The 21,173-nt window shown below is 33.3% G+C and overlaps 3 protein-coding genes and 1 pseudogene across 4 annotated transcripts; 1 reads left to right on the top strand and 3 right to left on the bottom strand.

The window, feature by feature from the left end:
* Window positions 1–1,374: 1,374 nt before the first annotated feature.
* On the bottom strand, window positions 1,375–3,399 carry LOC106325711 (GDSL esterase/lipase EXL4-like). Its single transcript, XM_013763769.1, has 5 exons — window positions 3,092–3,399; window positions 2,821–2,951; window positions 2,482–2,718; window positions 2,148–2,394; window positions 1,375–1,754 (listed from the first exon to the last, which is right to left on the bottom strand). Exons 1-5 carry the CDS (start codon window positions 3,336–3,338, stop codon window positions 1,591–1,593), a joined length of 1,026 nt encoding a protein of 341 aa, XP_013619223.1. The 5' UTR covers window positions 3,339–3,399; the 3' UTR covers window positions 1,375–1,590.
* A 730-nt stretch (window positions 3,400–4,129) lies between these two features.
* On the bottom strand, window positions 4,130–5,111 carry LOC106326154. 2 transcript variants are annotated; one of them, XM_013764176.1, is made up of 2 exons: window positions 4,874–5,110; window positions 4,130–4,784 (listed from the first exon to the last, which is right to left on the bottom strand). In XM_013764176.1, exons 1-2 carry the CDS (start codon window positions 5,003–5,005, stop codon window positions 4,425–4,427), a joined length of 492 nt encoding a protein of 163 aa, XP_013619630.1. In that variant the 5' UTR covers window positions 5,006–5,110; the 3' UTR covers window positions 4,130–4,424. The 2 variants fall into 2 exon arrangements, with proteins under 2 accessions (XP_013619630.1, XP_013619629.1); XM_013764175.1 differs by having other exon boundaries at window positions 4,243–4,784; window positions 4,868–5,111.
* Window positions 5,112–8,594: 3,483 nt separating this feature from the next.
* On the top strand, window positions 8,595–14,830 carry LOC106327387 (annotated as a pseudogene).
* A 31-nt stretch (window positions 14,831–14,861) lies between these two features.
* Window positions 14,862–16,596, bottom strand: LOC106327388 (rac-like GTP-binding protein ARAC5). Its single transcript, XM_013765529.1, has 7 exons — window positions 16,260–16,596; window positions 15,932–16,019; window positions 15,730–15,839; window positions 15,578–15,641; window positions 15,441–15,505; window positions 15,288–15,353; window positions 14,862–15,193 (listed from the first exon to the last, which is right to left on the bottom strand). The coding sequence occupies exons 1-7, from the start codon at window positions 16,356–16,358 to the stop codon at window positions 15,095–15,097; spliced, it is 591 nt and encodes a 196-aa protein (XP_013620983.1). The 5' UTR covers window positions 16,359–16,596; the 3' UTR covers window positions 14,862–15,094.
* Between the last annotated feature and the right edge of the window lie 4,577 nt (window positions 16,597–21,173).

Genomic DNA, 21,173 nt, shown 5'->3' with positions numbered 1-21,173 from the left:
ATTTCCGACAAGGACAGAACATCTTACCACTTTCTTGGGCGAGCGGTGTTGAATCTGCTTGATGCATAAATGTCTCCAGACCCGCAAGGTATTCTTTCGTCACTCTCCCGTTAGCATCTCTATGCATATACATCCACTTCCGCAACTCGTAAATAGTCCCGGAGCCAGCCATTTTTTTTTCTTTCACGTTTTTTGTTGTTGGTGTGTTTAAAATGATGTTCAAACATCCATATTTATAGGAAATTTCGAATCTGGTAGTTGTAATTTTCCTATGAATTTACGACGAAAATTAATTAGGTGGCAAAAAAAAAACGTGTAACACCTACAAAGTTGGTGGATTCAAAATTTCCTCGCTAAATACACGTAAACTATTTCCTCGTAAATAACACTCAAAGTTTACGTCGTATTTACGAGGAAATAGTTTTTCCTCGTAAAATACTCGTTAAATTACATCCACTTTACGACGAAACACTTTTGTCGTTATGTTACGAGAAAATAACGATGACTTTAGTTTTCCACGTAAGTTCCTCGTAAAATCGACGTAAATTTACGAGGATTGTTTTTCCTCGTTAAATTTCCTCGCTAAGCATGTGTTTTCTTGTAGTGATAAGATATTATCATTATCATTTTCCAACCCCAACTCCTTTCATGCTATCTAGATATTCGTTAAGCTGTTCTTGACAACCCGGATCATTAAGGTCTGATCATCGGGAATAAGCCAAAATCTATTGGGTTTAGTCCTCGCTTTAACTGCAAGTTTGATTTTGCGGCAAGTGTATTCTCCAATTCTGATGCGTCTTTGCTAGTTAGCTTCTCTTCTTGTTATCAGTTCATTCTTTATCTAGGTCTGAGTATGTGTTTAGTTTAATTATGTATCTCTGTTCTGTTCTTAGTTTCTACGTTGTTCTGTAAAAAAATTTAAAACTTGGTAATAAATCTTAACATTTTTACTAAAAAAAAAAAATATTCATTAAGAGGCTTGATAAAAATAATGATACTATCACTCAGAGAAAATTGTCTAATCTGCTGGATTTTATAGTTTATTAAAAGATATATTTGTTCGTAATGAACTGTTGTGCACTGACCGAACAGTATTATGGTCTCGTATCATAGCAAATTACACTGATTTGTCTGTTGTTACCATTCTATTTTTTCTCCAGAAAAGAGGAGATACATTTACGAAGATTTAATTGAGAAATTTTAAAATATATTATTTACTACAGTATCAGCTATAATCATCAATGTTGGGACATTATTGTTATTTTCTTATTCCATACATTTGAATTTAGTTAACTAGGAAATGGTTATTGATTAAGTCATCGTTTCCTACAATTATATAAAGCCTTTTCTGATTTATATATTTCCTTGATCATACATTGTAAACAAACACCTTGATCTGAAATTATGTTTATACATGAACAATACATAACTAGAATATACACCCCTTTTTGTAATAAGAAGATTATCAATAGGTCATCATGTATGCTCATAAATATATAATTAATTAACGATGTTGATTGTTTATTATTGTTTAATTTGGTACGTTGTTGGCTAGAAAGATTACAACAATATAGGATCGTAAGACTGAAACTAGGCAAGGCCTTTCTTGATATCCTGGACCAGCCTTTTGGAAATGGTTTTGTAGGCTTTCTCCGAGGGATGAACAAAGTCATAAAAGACATGATTATGAGGATTTATGCAAGGTATTATCGCTGTAGGCATACAACAACACCCATTGTTCGCATTACTAAATCCTGCAACAATATAAGAACATGATACGTCACTACTAAATAGATTTTGCCTAATGCTTTGTAACTAAGATTACCTTTGTTTAATAATGTAAGATGTTATGCTTAAATGTACAAGATTAATAAATTTAGTGTTCTTTATAAAACTTCATTATAAAAATAAATTAAAAATAATTAAACAAATAATAAAATAATTGTAAAATATAATTGGTTGAATAGTTTCTAAAAAAAATTAAAATTTACATAAAATATCAAAATTTCTTACAATTTAAAACACCAACTTTTTTCTAAAACATCATATATTATGAAATGAAAGGAGTATGTCACAGACTCACAGTGAATGAACAGATCAATGAGTGCTACAAATATAAATGATATATGCCGCGTAAATAAACGTACCGTATTTTCTATAATTTTTCATGACATCCATAAGAGTGCCGAACATGTCGACATAGACAAACTTTGCACCACGAAAACCGGCTTCGCTTGGCCAAGTTTTAACACCATTCCTCAATTTTCCGTTGTACCTTTCAGCTAACATATTTCCGAACAAGTTACACCTACCGAAGACTCTTGTCATAGGCAAACATCCCAACGGTATCACTCCCATCACTGCGAATTTTCTGGCTCCTTGATCATACATTTGCTTCATACATGACCAAAACAAATGTGAACAAAATATACATACTTCATACTACTATTGCATGAATAAAATATTAGAGTTTTGTCTTACTTTCATAAATTTTTTGTTCCAACTAGTTAGTCTAGTGGTGTACAAACCACTCGTCACATATCCTCGCATGAATGCAGATCGAGTCATAAAAAACGAGATTCCAAGATCATTATTTCCTTGAGAAACAAGATACACTGCGTTTGCAATGATCGAACTTGCTTGTGTAGGAGCTACGACCTTTAGCTTCATTATGTACTTTTTGTAATCACTTATTTGGTCGCTCGGCTTTAAAACTCTCTAACCAAACCGCCACACATATAATTTTAATTAGAAAATGTTAGTTAAGACATCTTATAATGTTTTTAACCGAGGTAACAAGTTCGTTATCTTTTTATTCACCATTAGTCTAGATGTAACAGGGTCAACTCCTGCACCACCTGAAGCGAAACAAACACCAGTTTTGAGGTCGCTTGGAGCAATGAAAAACTTACGAGCAGCTGGTAAAGTTTTTTTTATCCCCAAACCCTCGGCTGCCACAACCCAAAAAATAAAATAAAAATGGTATGTTGAATAACATTTATGCCGGCTAGAACTTGATCTTATCGTATGGATGGTTGACAAAAAAAATTATAATAGCTCAGATGTTATATATATATATATATATATATACCAATTATATAGGAGAAAACTCTTCCATTTCCAAATCTTCCCGTGGGCACTTTCATTGTGTAGCTTCTCCCATATGGCCAGATATTTGCTCTCATAAAAGTCAGAAGAAAATTGTTGTTACCGGTATCAAGTATTGAATCTCCAAAAGCCAAAAGCGCAGGAAATGATCCATTCGCATCTACGGCTGATGTGAAATAAATGGAAAATAATGCTAACACCAATATTTTTTCCCTACACATATCTAACATTCAGTTGATTTTGTTTCCCGCAACAAGTGTTTAGACTCTTTTACGTTTTTTAGAGCATTCAGTTAATGATAATATAGAGAATTAAAGTGGTATTTTCTAACTATTTTTAGACGTTTAGTCTTGGTTGTCGATGGAAGCTAAAAATGCATGGGAGTAGTGATCACACACACGATGAGAGTGTTCATTTCATTTAATACATCTCGCCATGTTGACTCATTCATCCCCACAAGGCTGAAGTGGGTCAAATTAACTACAAGATTCGTACGAAGATAATAATTCCGTAAATTTGATTAGAAGTATATAAATAATTATTCCTAATACATTTCGACATGTTGACACATTCTTCCCCACCTGATAGAGGCGGATCAAACTACAAATTATCTCCAAAAAATGAAACGAGGATTTTCACATTGACAAGATTTTCAATTGTTCTTTGTTTATTCGTAGTTGGGTTTTTGTTTTGCTTGTTTGTTTGACATATTATGTAATGACATATACCTTGCAAAAATGAAGTATTTATCTAAGTTAATAATCCTAATAATTTTTCTTACTTCGACCAACTTTTTTGATACTTTCTAAACCCTATTCACTTAGGGCATTAGGGCATCACGACGTTCGAATTGGGATTTATATTTTCGTACTTTTGTGTTCGGCGTTTGTTTTGCTTTTCCTATAAAACTTTTGTATAGAAATGTCCGTAACAGATTTATCACAATTCAAAGAATGGGAGACAAGAGCTATGAGGATGGTTTGGGGATTTGGTTTATCACAAGTAATAACAACACAACGTAGATATTAGGATAATTTTTTATTCTTTTGCACTTTCAAAATAGGTTGAACTTGATGTAAACATAAGTCTTTGATTTGGATAATTTTGACATTCTACTCAAAAGAAAAAGAACTTGAGATAATGATCATTTTCCCATTACTTTTTTCATAAAAAAGATATGTAACAAATGTGAGAGGCGTTGTTTTGAACAGAAAACAATAATACATTTGAATGCTCATACCAACAACGGAAGTGGAGACACTGAAAGATAACACCACTACTAAACAACGTGTGCAAAATCCTACACCCCGCCTCTTTCATAGACGGCGTCTTTTACACCCACGGGTCCTTGCCGTGTCTAAAACGTTGTCACTATTTTCACCAGTAGACGACTCAGCCTCCTCTGCATATTTCCTCTCCGCTACCATTTTAGTCTTCGTCTCTCTTCTCTTTATTTCCAAGAGCCTCCCAGCAAGATCGCTACACACAGCACTTTTCTGCTCCAACGACTTCTTCCAAAACTCGGCTTCTGCTAAAGCTTTCTTCAGTTGAGCCTCCTTAGCTAAGGACTTTCTCGTCATCTCTTCGATGACTTTGTCTTTTGCTTTAAGACAAAACACGGCTCTTTCCTCGAGAGCCTTATATTGATTATGCAATTCTAATGTCTTCTGGTGGTTCTGCGTTAATTAGTTTAAGTTTAAGTGTAAATTTTATAGAGTATATAAGAAAAGAACACTAATTAATAAGAATGGACCAACACCTGTACCCAATTGTTGAAGTTAACTGCTTGTTGTTTATACGGATCGAGCAAGCCTGGCGATATGGTTGGATTATTTGTGATTACTCCGAAGGTACCTGTTGACCTATTGAATGACAACTTCTCTGGACCTCCTTGCATAATGGACTATTTAAATGAAGAGAGTTTTTGTTTTTTTTTTTCTCGGAATGCGTTGGAGAATGTGTAATGCAAGAAGATGTGTGTGATGTACCGACCGAGAAACCCTATTCGTTTGAGTTTCAAGTGTGTTGGATTTAAAGGAAACAAGAACGTATGAACACATAGAGAGACGCGAATGTTGGTGTATGAACCCGTCTGTTTGAGTTACAAAATGAGGCAACGTTTCGACAAACCGGCTTTGAATTTTTTTGGGGATACATTTGGGATTCTAAACTGGATTTCTAAAGGCCCAATAGTTGAGTTTAGGCCCACTATCAAGATTAAAAATGTCAGGGGTGAAAGTCAGTCTCGTGTGTCTTTAAATACTGACAAATATGGAGTGATTATTTTATATTGTATAGTTTTATTCTTCAAAAATGATTTAGACTATTGCCTTGATTGGTAGAGTACGAGCATTAACATTATGCTCTACATTATCCAATCAACAATTGTTAGAAAATCATTTAAAGAAACATTTATTAAATGTTAATGTTTTCCAAATGCTCTATGGTCAATGTTCTCATATGAAGCTTTTAGAAGAGCATTTGTATTTATAATTTATAAAATTAAGAAAAATATATAATTAATTAATTTATTTTATTTAATAATAACATAAAATTATTTTTATATCCAGAAAATAAAATTTTGATTTCTATAATTAATTTACAATAATTTTTTTTTTAAATAGTATTTCACATTTAAAATATAATATAATTTATTTTAAATGTGTAATATCATTTTAAAAAATAGATATTTTAATTGTAAAATTTATTTTAATTATAAAATTTATTTTAAAATAATAATTTTCGAAATAAGCATAATTTTAAAACTATTAAATAAAATAAATAAATTTTATTTTTTATTTATATATATATATATTAGACATATATTCATTAAAAATAAATATATTATTTACTAATTTTTATAATAATTTTAAATAGCATCATATTACTCTATCAATCATCTTATTAAATAGTTTAGCAAAATCTTACAGCTCCTTCAGCATAATAATTCTATAGCATACTGTTATTGGTAATGTTAATGTTCTACCAATCAGCGCTTATGTTTGAGTTTTATCCAAAGAACATGAGTACGGTAACATATGTGCACTCATATATGTTAGAGCTAGGTTCCATCCCTCTTCAGACCCGTTCTGAAATCTCAACGTAAGCGTAATAAAGCCCAAATTAAACATTGTTGGAGTCTAATAATTTGTAATCAGTGTATTGAATTATTTTCTTATGTTTGATAATTTTATTTATGGGACGTAGATGTTGAATCAAATTTTTTTTATAGTAATAACTATATTAAAAAATTTGGATTTGAAATTAAAACTTAATTTTTATATATACTTATTGTATTTGTAGACCGAAAAAATCCAATAGCGTAGAAGAGAAACGGAAAAATCGCATAAAAAACTTTCAAGGTGGCATCCACTTACACTTTAAACTCTGAAAGTATTTCACAAGCATTTTAAACCTTCAAAGTGAAAGTTTTATCAAAAGAAACCTCCAACCTGGTTTACTTGTACATCAAGTCAAAACGGTAACCGGTAGTGTTCAAAATCGATGATGTGTAGGTTCTCTTTTTTTTTTGATTTTTTTAAAATTATTTTATTAATAAAATAAATATTAAAATGAAGAAAATATAAAAATTCATAAAAAAAATTCAAAACAAATCATAAAAATCACTAAAAATTCACAAAAAAATCAAAATATTCACCAAATTTTTTTTAAATTATTTTATTCATAAACTAAATAAAAAAATATAAAAAATTCAAAACAAATCATAAAAAGTTAATAAAATTCACAAAAATTCAGAAAAAATATTTTAAATTATTTTATTAATAAAATAAATATAAAAATAATCATAAAATTTTACAAAAAATAAAAGATTCAGAACAATATTTATATTATTTTACTAGTAAAATAATTATCAAAATACATAAAATATAAAAAAAATCATTAAAAAATTGAAACAAATCACAAAAATTCACAAAAATAAAGAGTAAAATTATATGTGGTTTCATAAAAGCGACTAAGGAATAACGTGCATTGAGTGCTATAAACTGGCTACCCTCAAGCTATCATTAATATACATTCTTCCCTTTAACAATCGTGAACTTTTCCAAATCCAACCAACACACACATAGAACATAAGAGATTAAAAAAAATGCAAAATAGCAGTCAGTCTCTGGGTTATGATTACTCTATTTCAGATTATAAAAAATCATTATCTTCAAATGATTTGTTTAATTTTTTTTTTGAATTTTAATATTTTCTGTATTTTAATATTTATTTTATTAATAAGATAATTTAAAATATTTTTTGTGATTTTTTTGAGTTTTTGTGAATTTTATTGACTTTTTATGATTTGTTTTGAATTTTTATGAATTTTTTTATATGTTTATATTTATTTTATTAATAAAATAATTTAATTTTTTTGGTGAATATTTTGATTTTTTGTGAATTTTTAGTGATTTTTATGATTTGTTATGAATTTTTTATGGATTGTTATATTTTATACTTATTTTATTAATAAAATAATATAAGTATTGTTGTGAATCTTTATTTTTGTAAAATTTTATGATTATATATTTATTTTATTAATAAAATAAGATAAAATATTATTTGTGAATTTTTTGAATTTTGTGAATTTTATTCACTTTTTATGATTTGTTTGGAATTTTTTATGAATTTTTTCTATTTTTGTATTTTTATATTTATTTTATAAATAAAATAATTTTAAGAAAATTTGGTTGATTTTTTGATTTTTTGTGAATTTTTAGTGATTTGTTTTGAACTTTTTTATAAATTTTTATATTTTCTTTATTTTAATATTTATTTTATTAATAAAATAGTTTAAAAAAATTCAAAAAAAAGACCGACAATTAAATACTTTGAGGGTTTAAAGTGTAAGTGGTTGCAATCTCGAAGATTTTTTATGCGATTTTCCCTAAGAGAAAGGGTTATAATTTATAAACAATCACAAAGGAGAAAATATCAACAATATCATAATAAAATATATTACCATGATAAGTATTTATATTAATTATCTTAAATATTATAATAAATATATGTATTAATTAAAAGGGCAAATCTCCAAAATAACACATTTCTAAGTTTATATCACAAAAATAGCACTCAAAAACTAAAATGACCAAAATAACAGCTTTTTAAGTTTATCCTTTGAAAATTTTAATTTTTTTATTTTTCAAAATTTGAAATCTTATCCCCAAAACCTCATTTCTCAACTCTAAACCCTAAACCCTAAACCCTAAATTCTAAACCCTACCCTTTAACTCTAAACCCTAAGTTTGTGACTTTTGATAAAACATTAAGTGCTATTTTTGTGACTTTTGACCTTGAGTGCTAGTTTGGAAACAAAAACTTGATTTACTGCTATTTTTGTCTTTTTCTCTAATTAAAATTATAATATTATTTTAAAAATAATATTATGTATATATCGGTTGATATTATGTTAACAGAATAGATTCCAGTTTCATCAATTGGGAATTTTTAATGTAAGATACAAAAAAAGAACATATCTCTCGACTGGTGAGATGATAATTTAAAAAAAAAAAAAAATCGAAAGTCTACGCTTAACAGGAGAGAAAAGAAAACGGGTGAGACAGGGAGGGAGGAGGAAGAAGAAGAAGAAATGAGGAGGCTGGGCGGAGTAGAAGACGAGGAGAAGTGACTGGCGGAAGGAATCGCGGGAATCCAGCACAACGCTTTCTTCATGCATCGCGCCTTGGTCCGTTGCTCTTTTCATTAACTCTTTTTTTAGTTATTATATCTCTTTTGAGTTTTATCTATCTTCTCAGGACGCGAACAATCTCAGAGAAGTCCTCAAGTACTCCGCTCTCATGCTATCTGAGCTCCGCACCTCCAAGCTCTCTCCTCAGAAATACTACGATCTCTGTGAATCTCTCTCTCTCTCTCGATTTCGTTGCTTTGTTTTGGCCGTTTTCTAATGATCGATTCGATTTTAGATATGCGAGCTTTCGATCAGTTGAGGCAGTTGGAGATTTTCTTGAGGGATGAGAGCAGGCATGGCTTACCTGTGGTTGATTTGTATGAGCTTGTTCAACATGCTGGCAACATTTTGCCCCGGATGTAAGCAGTTGATCATCTTAGATTCATTTTTGATCATCTGATTGTCTCAATTATTAGCTATAGATTAGGACTACAGTTATGAGATTAGACTAGAAAATGATGATGAACAAATCACTCTCAACGTCAGCTTAGGATCTGATACTCTCAAGATTTTGGACTATAGTTAGTTATGAAGTTAGATTTCAGAATGGCGATCTCCTCGTTTACATTATACATTACTGAGATAATTTGGTAAAAAAATTTAATATAATTAATTTTGATTTTAACAATTTGGAAGTCATATGGCTAAAAATTTTGGGGACTCTAGACCAGTGTTACATCTGTGGCTATGCTTGGAAGTTGGAACCGGCCATGCATCTATAGAGACGGCTAGGCGGCAGCAAGAGATTATTTGCTTTCTTTTCCACTATCTTTCTTGATCTGCATTGATTTCTTTTGCTGAATGATTTACAGCTTTCTTACTGAAACTCGTCATATTGGTCTACCAGGTATCTGCTATGTACGGTAGGGTCTGTTTATATCAAAAGCAAGCAGGCTCCTTCTAAGGATGTTCTTAAGGATCTCGTGGAGATGTGCCGAGGTGTTCAACATCCTATTCGTGGGCTCTTTCTGAGGAGTTATCTTACCCAAGTGAGCAGGGATAAGTTACCTGAGATTGGTTCAGACTACCAAGGGTGCGTCTTCTCTTTTGCTTTTAAATTTTGGTTGCTTAGTTGTTTGTTTACTCTTCTTGCAACTATCCTGCAGAGATGCAAATACTGTGATGGATGCTGTCGAGTTTGTGCTACAAAATTTCACTGAGATTAATAAGCTCTGGGTTCGAATTCAGCATCAGGTAAATTTTTTTATCTGTGATGAGTTGATGGTTGTTAGATACGCATAGCACCTCTGCACTTGCATGCCTCTGACTGAAGCATAAAATGAACCACGAAAGAGCATGATTTTGGTCATGCAGGTTGTGTGGTGCTTGTGAATCATTGATATTGGTCAACCTGAGCTGAGGTGTTCCTTGGACTGCAGGGACCTGGAACAGTTCGAGAGAAGCAGGAGAAAGAGAGGAACGAACTTCGTGATCTTGTACTATCAAAACCACTACTGGACTGAATACATATTTTACCTATGTCACTGCCCAATAAGTTATATCTTGTGTTTTCCTCTCAGGTTGGGAAAAATTTGCACGTTCTAGGACAAATAGAAGGTGTTCACCTTGAGATGTACAAAGAGACTGTTCTTCCAAGGATCTTAGAGCAGGTTCAGCAGCTCATCTTTGCATCCATCACCTGTTTCCTTTTGGTGTGATTGGGATGTCGTCAGTTGCTGTATTATCTGATAAACCTTGAAAGCTTGAATAGGTCGTCAACTGTAAAGATGATTTTGCTCAGTATTATCTGATGGAGTGCATAATTCAAGTCTTTCCTGATGAGTATCACTTGCAGACTCTTGAGACACTTTTGGCTGCTTGTACTCAACTGATGGTGGGTAGCCTAGCAGTTGCGATTTCTCTCTTTCCTCATATCCAATGCAATTGTATATTATCTAAAATGCTTTGTCGGCTGCTTCCTGATTAATTATTCTCATACTGAAAGGGTTTATCTGAGCTTACTAGATTGCCACTATCCTTGCTGTTTGCAAGTATTTGGGTATTCTTTTGCTTATTTCTCGGTGATTAGGGCTTTAGCTCACCAGTTAGAAGTTTTTGATGGGTTCCCTGATCTCTTACAAAACTCTTAAGTAGGGAATCCTCAAGAAAGAGCACTTGTTGTTTTCATCATCTGCACTTTTCCACTGAGATCTTTGACTTGTCCCTTCCTCTCTGACTTGAATAAATATTTTCTCAGCCAACAGTGGACACCAAGATAGTGTTAACTCAACTGATGGACCGGCTGTCAAACTATGCTGTCTCAAGTCCAGATGTAAGTGTCTATTGAGCTTTTGTTGTGCCTTTTTATTTTTGTTCAATGCTACTGAGATGTCTTTCCTTTTCTATACTTCTGGGCAGGTTTTACACGAATTTTTGCAAGTGGAAGCTTTTGCTAAACTGAACAATGCAATTGGAAAGGTTGGCTCCATTAAAGAAAAAGTCTATTATAAATGGACTTTTGTTTTGGTTGTTGGATATTTTTGAAACATAATGGACCGTAGAAGAGTCCTTTGTTGGTCCCCAGTACCATGAAAAGTAGTTAGCTTGGTTGTAGTCTGTGATGATATTTTCCAATCTTTGGTTACATTCTCTTAATCAACTCTTCTATCAGGCATCATCAGATCATACATCTATGACATGTGATGGAAAATAATGCCACGATAGTCTAAAAATGTCTGTCCTTAAGTAGTTAGAAGAGGAGAGCATCTAAACTTATGCATAACGTTGTGAATAAGTAACTATTAAAATATTATTCAGGCTAGCAAATTGCTAAATGCTGTATCTTGTTTAATTTGATCCCACACTTTTTACCGGTCTGGACCTATCTGCCTCAGTTCTTATTGTAAGTTCTACAGGTCAATGGGTTCAAAGCTTTGAGTCTTTGGTTATTCCAGCCTTCTGCATATGGTGTTTTTTTTTCTTGGGATGCATTTGTATGACGTATGTTTTGGTGTGAGCCGCAGGTGATAGATACACAGATTGAGATGCCTATTGTTGGAGCTATGACGCTGTTTGTCTCTCTTCTGACTTTTGCACTCCGGGTTCATCCTGATCGACTCGACTATGTGGATCAAGTATTGGTATGGCTCCCTTGACCATCTTTCCTAAGTTTGTTTCTTCGCTAATATTTTTGAATGGTGTATGATGCATTGTTTAGGTCTAGTGATTAGTTTAATGTGGTAGCTGTGGTGTTAAACTAACTCTTGGATCGGTAAACTTTGTAGGGCGCATGTGTAGTTAAACTTTCCAGTGGGCCCAAGCTGGAGGACGCCCGTGCAATGAAACAAGTTGTTGCACTTCTGAGTGCTCCTTTAGAAAAATACAATGACATAGTTACAGCTCTTACACTATCAAATTATCCACGAGTCATGGACCATCTTGATGATGGAACGAATAAACTAATGGCAATGCTTATAATTCAAAGTATAATGAAAAACAACTCGTGTATTTCAACTGCTGATAAGGTATGCTTTCTATTTCCCCCCCCCCACATTAAAGACGTATATATTATCTACTGTAATAACATGCCAATTTTTGTTAACTAGGTTGAGGTGTTGTTTGAATTGATAAAAGGACTTATAAAGGATTTGGATGGAAACGCCTACAGAGGAGGTGCTTCACTTTTTCTTTGGTTTCAATGAGTTACTCTTTTCAGCTCTAATTTGACGTCTTGGTTCTCATGAATTTTTGGTGTTTGCATTTGCATTTAGCTTGATGAAGAGGATTTCCAGGAGGAACAAAATTCAGTTGCCCGACTGATAAATATGCTTGATAATGAAGAACCAGAGGAGATGCTAAAGGTGAAACATCATACAAATACTAATTCCGGTTCAGTAGTTATATACATTTTCTTTCTTGACCTACCGTCTTTCCATGATTCTAATAGATATAATTGGCACTATTACAGTGACATGTTCGCAACCTGGACATAGTTTTTACTACTTGAAACCGTACATCTGAGTCTGTTGCTCCATTCCCCTGAAGCCGCCTGCATCCCAAAATTTACCTGCAGGCCGGCTTCATGTAGTAAACGAATTGTTAACCTGAGTACATTACTGATATGCAGATTATTTGTGTTGTGAGAAAGCATCTTATGACAGGAGGAACTAGACGCCTGCCTTTTACCATTCCCCCGCTTATTTTTTCTGCTCTCAGGGTATATCTCTTATTATCCCTTAACGTGCTTGTGTGTGTGTGTATCAAGTTATTTATATGTGACCCTTACACAACAAACCCACCCAATCAAAGGATATTGCCTCTGAGATTTTATCCTGCAATGCTATTGATGCTCTATAGAATCTTAAATACACTCTCTCATCGCTTCTTTCTGGAATTTTTCTTGTCACTGAAAAGCAATTTATATGTATTTCTTCTACATGAATTACAGTTATAATGCACGTTTTAACATATGCACTTATTTATACTCGACAGTGGGATTGGATTCTCTGCTTTAAGAAAAAATGTTTTGACTTTAAGAGTTGCTTAAATGTTTCCGCCACAGTTGGTCAGGCAGCTAGAATCTCAGGGTGGAGATATGACTGGAGAAGATCTCCCAGCAACCCCGAGGAAGATTTTTCAGATTCTCAACCAGGTTCGGCTGGATTCCCAGGAGCTAGACATTTATTCTTTTGATTCATGTTTAAATGCTCAATATTTTTGTATAATCCATTGAACATGTGTTTTTGTTCCAGACAATCGAGGTTCTTTCGTCAGTTCCATGTCCTGAACTCGCTTTAAGGCTCTACCTCCAGTGCGCTGAGGTAATATCTGTAGGTTCGAATTTGCCTGTAGGCATGGTGTAATCTGACATAGCAATTCTCAATAAATTTTTCTTGTTTTGAAACGTTGATCAGGCCGCAAGTGATTGTGATCTTGAGCCTGCTGCTTATGAGTTTTTCACTCAAGCATTTATATTATACGAGGAAGAAATCGCGGTGATTTATTTTCCTTTCTGTTCTGAACTTTCGACAACTAAAGTTCTCTTCCTCAACTTTTAATATAGTTTCACTTCTTATATTTATTGTATGATTATACTATAGGACTCCAAGGCACAGGTCACTGCAATTCATCTGATTGCTGGAACCTTGCAAAGGATCAATGTCTTTGGTGTCGAAAACAGAGACACCTTGACACCGAAAGCAACCGGGGGCGGGGTACTAACTCTTTTTTGCCAATGCTTTCTCGTTTTATAAGATTTCTTCTCAATTTGATGTGTTTTTCTCTTGTGACCAGTACTCAGCAAGGCTTTTAAAGAAGCCTGATCAGTGTCGAGCGGTTTATGCATGTTCTCACCTCTTCTGGGTCGATGATCTAGATGGCATCAAAGATGGAGAAAGGTACGTACTCCCTCTCTGTTCACATTGCTCTTCTTAGCTTCTAAACTAATTCATCATCGATGTTATTCTTTTAGAGCTCTTCTATGTTTAAGACGTGCACTGAGGATAGCAAACGCAGCTCAACAAATGGCTAATGCAACCCGAGGTAGCAGCGGATCAGTCACGCTGTTTGTCGAAATCTTGAACAAGTCGGTACACTAAAACATCTGAGATTGGTTCACACACACAGAAACATATCTCAATATTAATAAATGTTTTTTTTTTCAGGTACATATATTTCTATGAGAAAGGGAGTCCACATATAACCCCATCTGATATACAGTCTCTGATAGAGTTGATTAACACGGAGATGCAAAGCGACAACAACGGTAACACAAGAACCCACTCAGATCCTTTCTTTACAAGCACATTGCGTTACATGAGGTTCCAAAAACAGAAAGGTGGCTTGATGGGTGACAAATATGAACTCATTAAGTTGTGACTTGTATCCTCCAGTCTTCAAATCAAATCCATAGACCTAAACCTCCTTTTGTTTTTTATGGAAGTTCAGAAGAAATGGATGTCAACATTGAAAAGTATGTGTACACATTTGGTTTATTTTGTAGTCTCTTTTGCTACTAATACTCTATCTCTATTGTGTATAGAATCTTCGTTTTCAATCTGCCTATGTCTCAATGTAAACGTTGTTTCTGTTCTATGGTCCAAAACTCATGAGATCCCAGTAGCAAAAAACAAAAATGCATTAAGAAATGATTAGTCTACATAGTTAAAAGTACAACAACACATCAAGAACTTCTCACACTGTTTACTAATAAACCTCTTTGGCCCTCACTTCACTCATTAGATTACAACAACTATACAGCGTTGCTGCATTTGATGATGGATCTCTTCTTCTCTTCAGCTTGGTTTGTTACCTACAAATCTTCTTCTTGCTTGTTTTTTTAAAAGATGATGATCACAAGAAAACGCAACGATTCTTGTTCTTTTTCTTCTTCTTTGATTTTGGTGGCTGAAGCACCACTTTAATAGCTGCGTCAAAGACTGCTTTCACATTCTGCAGAATAACAAAATCCAACACTTTTCAGTCATACAAACCACAAACAAACAAACACGCATCTGAGATAAAATTTGATAATGAGTGTATGTACCTGCTGCGTCTTTGAACTACATTCAATGTAAACTGGAGATCCTATGAGTTTCTTTAGTTCCTCTCCCTGCAGACAAAACAAATTAAGACTCGTCTCATCTGACAAAAAAAAACTTGGTGTCTGAAAGAATATTAGATTGTGGAGGTTACATACCTGGTTTGTAGTGATTGGCACTGCACCGGGATGGTCTATGAAGAACTGCTTGTCATCTCGAAGATCTGCAAATTCCAAATATAAAGTATTTTTTCTTGTTATCAGGGAAGAGTTTTACGGAAGGAGAGAGTCAATACCGAGTTTAGTTCCCACGAGAATGATAGGAACTCCAGGGGCATAGTGCCTGAGCTCAGGAATCCACTGAATAAGAAACCAATTCAGAATCAGCTCAGCAAAGGTTAATAATATAAACAGTAGAGGAAAGTTAGAAGCAAGAAAAGAGCCGAACCTTCTTGGCTATATTCTCGTAGCTAGCTTTGCTAATAAGCGAGAAAGCGAGAATAAAGACATCTGCACCACGGTAACTCAAGGGTCTTAACCTGTTATAGTCTTCTTGACCTGCACCAAACCCCCCCAACCCAGCCAAGACCTTAGTAACAAAACAAAACAAGAAACAAGATGCTGGTGTTCAAAAAGGGATGATGTTTTACCGGCTGTATCCCACAATCCAAGATTCACAGTGTTCCCATCTACAACCACGTTAGCACTGAAGTTGTCGAAAACAGTTGGAACATAGTCCTGATAACAACAAGTCATCAGAGTTTGGCTTTATATATGTATAAATAGTCAGGTCGAATCAAATAAAGAGACGAGATTGATGCTAAAAGGATAAGGTTTCAGATGATCTGTAGAGCCAAAAAAGGACGAAACTTTAAACATTTTACAGCTTTATCACCTAAACCCCCATTGTCAAAGAAGCTTCAAGAACCCCATTGAGTTGAGAGCCAAAAAAAAAAGAAAAAATAAAGGAAGACTTACCGTAGGGAAAGTGTTGCTGGTGTAAGAGATCAGCATACAGGTTTTTCCGACGGCACCATCGCCGACTGTAACACACTTTATGAACCTCGATGCGCTCATCTCCGCCGCAAACTTCAAAACACACAAAAACTTCTTCTTCTTTCTTGTCTTGCTCAAATCTCAAACCATTACCCAAGAATCAAGTCACAACCTTTTTACTAACTCCAGAAAAAAAAAAAAACCCTAATATTCGGATTGCAGAATGCACAAGAACTCAGACGAAGTAGCAAAATGAAGAAGGGGATGTATGTTCGATGAGAGATGAACGAGTAATAATATTTTTTTCTTTCTTTATATCTGGGTGAGCTTTTTAGTTACAGCTTACGCCAGCTATTGGTACACCAAACAACACCTTATCATTTACACTCACCCCCACTTTCTTTTCTTTGTTTTATTTTATTTAAAATATTATTCTTTTTGCACTTTTAAGTTTTGAATTTGAATGAGAATGTTATATTAGTTGTATACTGTGACGTTTACGAGAATTTGTTTTAAATATAAAATATTTATTTTTCGGTTTTATATTTTGAGATCAATTTAATTTAATTAAAACTGCACAGTATAATAAATTTAAATTATCATTTTAATATTTATAATTTTTGTCTACCAAAAACAACAACCTAATTCACTAGTTTTCTTCTTTGAAGATTGATTCTTTAATCCACTTAGACCATGTATAATGGTTTCTAACACCATCTTCATATTCAACACTCTATTTTTCTCTTTTTAACATTCCACATCATGTTTTCTCTCTTTCACCTCATTTATTCAACATCCACTTCAATCTACACCTCTACGATGATTTGTTTTAAAAAAATCAACACCCTACCCCACAACTCTTAATTCATATTTTTTTTACAATTAACTTAAAACTAAAATAACATAATTCTTAATAATATTTATTTTGAATTATTATACTTAGTGAATTATTTTAATAATTTTTAATAATATTTATTTTGAATTATTTTTAATAATTTGGTTTACTTATTTTTTTTAATAATATTTTGAATTATTTTTAATAATATTTTGAATTATTTTTAATAACATTTATTTCAAATTATTTTAATATTTTTAATAATATTTATTTTGAATTATTTTAATAATTTTTAATAATATTTTGAATTATTTTTAATAATTTTAATAATATTATTTTGAATTATTTTAATAATTTTTAATAATATTTATTTTAATAATTTAATAATATTTATTTTTAATAACATAATTTTTAATGGTTTGGTGAAAACCATAATTTGGTATATTTTGGGGATGGTTGGAAATTTGGTTTTGAAATTGATAATTGTTGGAATTTTGGAAGTTAAAAGGGAAATTAGAAGAGTTTTGGATGTTGAAACGATTATTATTGGGATCCATTTAACAAAAAAAAAAAAGTTTAAAACACTAAAATAGTTGATTATAGTGAAAAATTATGTTTTTTTTGTATCCAAACGAAATGAGAGTAGTAAAATAGATAATTTTTTTTTTAAAATTTTGATATAATTTTTATTTTTATAAAAATATTTTTATTATAAAATAAATGAGTTTGAATTATTGGGTGAGGATAAAATAAAAGGAAATTTGTACAGCCAATCAGAAGACAACATTTAGATCTTAAAAAAAACGTATCTGGCGTGTGTGCACTCACGCGCCCAACTGTTTCAGCCACTCATGTCGCGACACGTGGCTGTCCGGGCTCCAAAAATAATTTTCAGCAGCTGAAACTTTTCAAAACCTTCCGAATACACGTAGATTAACATAAAAATTCAACATCTTCACTCCATGCTATTCAACTGTTGAAAATGAGTTTAACCAAGAGCTCTTGGCCTAGTGGTAATGGAACTCCAGCTGGAGTGCCCGCCCTGGGTTCGAATCGCCTTGGCCACCTTCCCGCCTATAACCGTGTGTGCCCGGATGGAAGGACTCGTGGGGATTAGTCTGGGCTTACCGCTTGGGATCCCCCACGGATATAAAAAAAAAAAAAAAAAAAAAAAAAAACACTCGCAGTTGAAATGTGTTAGATCCATGTCATCATCTCAATCTCAGTAAGAATCCATTCTTTCTTTAACTCGTGAATCAAAAATATCTCTATGACATGCCATGAAATCAATTTAAATCTTCCATTACCATATCATGACCGATTGGAACTAACCGCCGGAGTAAATACATAATGATCTCGTCGAGAGAGAGAGACATACTCGTTAGGACCATATGATGTGTTGAACAGAGAAAATATATGATATGTAGCCAAAAAGAGAGACGCAGTGGTAAAAAGCAATACCCTCGAGTTGCTCATGGTCTAATGACCAAAACTAAAATGAAAATTATATTAAAAAAATACGGCAAATGATTGAAGATTATAATTCAAAACTAAACATAAAGAATAATCTACCAAAGTATGGGGGAGGCGGGATTAAATTTTAATCATTTGACTTGACCAATTCTCGTCAAGAACGTGCGACTTAGTGTTACGGCACCAATTCATTCCTTTTTTAATCAAATCTCTTTCAAATTTCATTATATATAGTTTTATTTTGTCATGAGTGTTTTGTCATTATAGTTTTGAGAGAATTCTGAATTTTTCATCTTTACGACATATATAGGGGACCAAAAATCTTCCAAGAACGTGCTCAACTGTCATTCAACCCGCCAATGAGCAAAACGACACATCACAATGTGTGCTTAGAGCCTTAAACTATATATAATGGGGGAAGATATGAGCTAATAGGCAATCATATGAAACTAAGGTGTTAGAGTTAGCTTTACGTTTCTACCTACTCTTCACCAACACCACCTTTCCATTTCATTTATTCTTCTTATATGAAATAAATTCCAGAATTTGGGAAATTTTTAATTCAAACTCAAAAATAAATCATGAATTTGAATGCTTCTAATGGAAATGTTTGGAAAATATGTAGTTAAATAAATATTTCATGAGTGAGTATAGGTAAGAAAAAATTGTCACAAAGTCTACAACACACCAACACAACTGCAAGCTGAGGAAAGAAACACAATGAAATGAAGGCTCATTGGAGGCCCAGTACCGAATTTAGGCCCACTACGCTACTCCTGAAATATATCATGATCATAGATCCATAATGAAGCCACAAGGCTAAGAGCCGCTATATTAGATAACATAAGGGGATAGTCCAAGAGGTATATGTAGCCACAAGGTTAAGAGCCCCACGTACAGCTAATTACTACACATATTGAAAGTGAATACGTATATGTTTGCTTAAATGCTGAAACTATAATACGATTAAGTCTGAGATTTTTTTTTTTTTTTTTTATAATTCAGGTATTCCGGACACCCCAGAGGGAATCCGACTAGCGCCTAAGTACACTTCCGCAGAAGGCATCCTGGAGGGCCGCCTTTTTCACCCCATTTTATTCGACGGTGGCTGACGGGATTCGAACCCGTGTCCGTATTGGGGCCAAAGCTCCCTCAAGACCACTGGGCCGTCCTCGCTTGGTTAAGTCTGAGAATTTTAATGATAACTAGTGGCTTTCCTGGGCTACGCCCGAGTTTTCCTATATAAATTTTAGTTTAATATAATCTATGATATTTATTTTTAAATATATACAATGTATTCTTTACAGAATCTAATTATAAAATGAAGTTTAAATTATTAGAGTGAAACACTAATAATAATGAAAATATATATTATATGACTTAAAATTTATATGTTGTTGATTTATATTTTTAAAATATAAACAGAGATTAAAGATAAGGTATAAGTTTTAAAATATGTTTATGTGTGAGCATTATAGTCTCATTAGAACCAACCTTTTTTTTTACGGTTTTTTTTGGGTATAGTTGATGATGATGTTGTGGATGCCTGACAGACATGTTGTTTTCCCTGGAATCTTGCTGTACTTGCTCTGCCTTTTACATTGGGTGGCGTCTTCACGATGATTTCTGGAAATTGAAATGGGAGCAATCAAAGATCATGAGCTTGTATCAGATTTCCCTAGTAAAAATGTAGAAGATATTAGTAACGGCTGGATTATGTCCATATCATTGCATTTACAGTATGCATTAAGGATTTATTTGGGAGGCGTATATTCATCCTGCAATTATCACCGTATAATTAAAGTTAAGCTGCTTGGTATTATTTTTTCGGACTTGTGTTTGTGATTAAACATATCTTATCGTCCATATCTTAAGGTTTCGAGCAACGATGAAAGCCGAGTTTAGACTATGATGATCCATCTTCCTCTATGTTCATGGATTGGCCTGGAGTGATCATTATTAAATATACATGATCACTGTTGATGGCTTTAAACGTATCATTCTTATTACTATTGTGAACCTTAACTTAGCTCTTCTTCTTACTTGTGTCTTTTTTTTTTTTTTATCAGCAACATAAACAGACTCATATAGATTCTGCAAACCACACCAATAGCTCTGCATCCATATGAACGACAGACGACGGTTGTCTCCTTGCACTGCGTGCAAGACTGTCCGCCCTTGAGTCCGCCCTTGAGTTTTGTGTTCGTGGTATATGAATGATCTCTGAGCTGTTGAAACTTCTCTTCAAAAATGTTATGTCTTCCAAATAGCTTGCAAAGGCTGGCCACTCCTCTGGTTCCAAAACCATCTTCACCAATTGAGCACAATCCGTTGCAAAGATAACCCGGAACTGTCTAAGGTTCCTCATGCATTCCATTGCCCATATGAGAGCCTCTATCTCCGAGTGTAGTGGCGACTGACTCGCTCTTGTATTCCTTGCTCCCATTAGTCCATCATAACCTTCCAGAGTACTGATATCTTGCATATTTGCATTGTTTTATCCATTCATTCATAAACATTTTCATCATAGAGATTAGGATTTAGACATGTTTAGGTTGCATTTTGCATACATGAGTCTCTATTAGGTA

The sequence above is a fragment of the Brassica oleracea genome, chromosome C2 (genome assembly GCF_000695525.1).
Source record: "Brassica oleracea var. oleracea cultivar TO1000 chromosome C2, BOL, whole genome shotgun sequence".
Lineage (NCBI taxonomy): Eukaryota > Viridiplantae > Streptophyta > Magnoliopsida > Brassicales > Brassicaceae > Brassica > Brassica oleracea.
This window is presented reverse-complemented; position numbering and strand designations above follow the sequence as displayed.

What these genes read in the sequence shown, in the direction of transcription:
- LOC106327388 (XM_013765529.1), bottom strand. Translation starts at nt 16,358, where the DNA reads ATGAGCGCATCGAGGTTCATAAAGTGTGTTACAGTCGGCGATGGTGCC. An exon ending in CCAGCAACACTTTCCCTACG is followed by an intron (nt 16,020 to 16,259) that starts GTAAGTCTTCCT and finishes TGTTGTTATCAG; the next exon opens with GACTATGTTCCAACTGTTTT. An exon ending in ACGAGAATATAGCCAAGAAG is followed by an intron (nt 15,642 to 15,729) that starts GTTCGGCTCTTT and finishes TTTCTTATTCAG; the next exon opens with TGGATTCCTGAGCTCAGGCA.
- LOC106325711 (XM_013763769.1), bottom strand. Translation starts at nt 3,338, where the DNA reads ATGTTAGATATGTGTAGGGAAAAAATATTGGTGTTAGCATTATTTTCC. An exon ending in AGTTTTCTCCTATATAATTG is followed by an intron (nt 2,952 to 3,091) that starts GTATATATATAT and finishes GGGTTGTGGCAG; the next exon opens with CCGAGGGTTTGGGGATAAAA. An exon ending in GGAACAAAAAATTTATGAAA is followed by an intron (nt 2,395 to 2,481) that starts GTAAGACAAAAC and finishes TCATGTATGAAG; the next exon opens with CAAATGTATGATCAAGGAGC.
- LOC106326154 (XM_013764175.1), bottom strand. Translation starts at nt 5,005, where the DNA reads ATGCAAGGAGGTCCAGAGAAGTTGTCATTCAATAGGTCAACAGGTACC. An exon ending in ACTTCAACAATTGGGTACAG is followed by an intron (nt 4,785 to 4,867) that starts GTGTTGGTCCAT and finishes TAATTAACGCAG; the next exon opens with AACCACCAGAAGACATTAGA.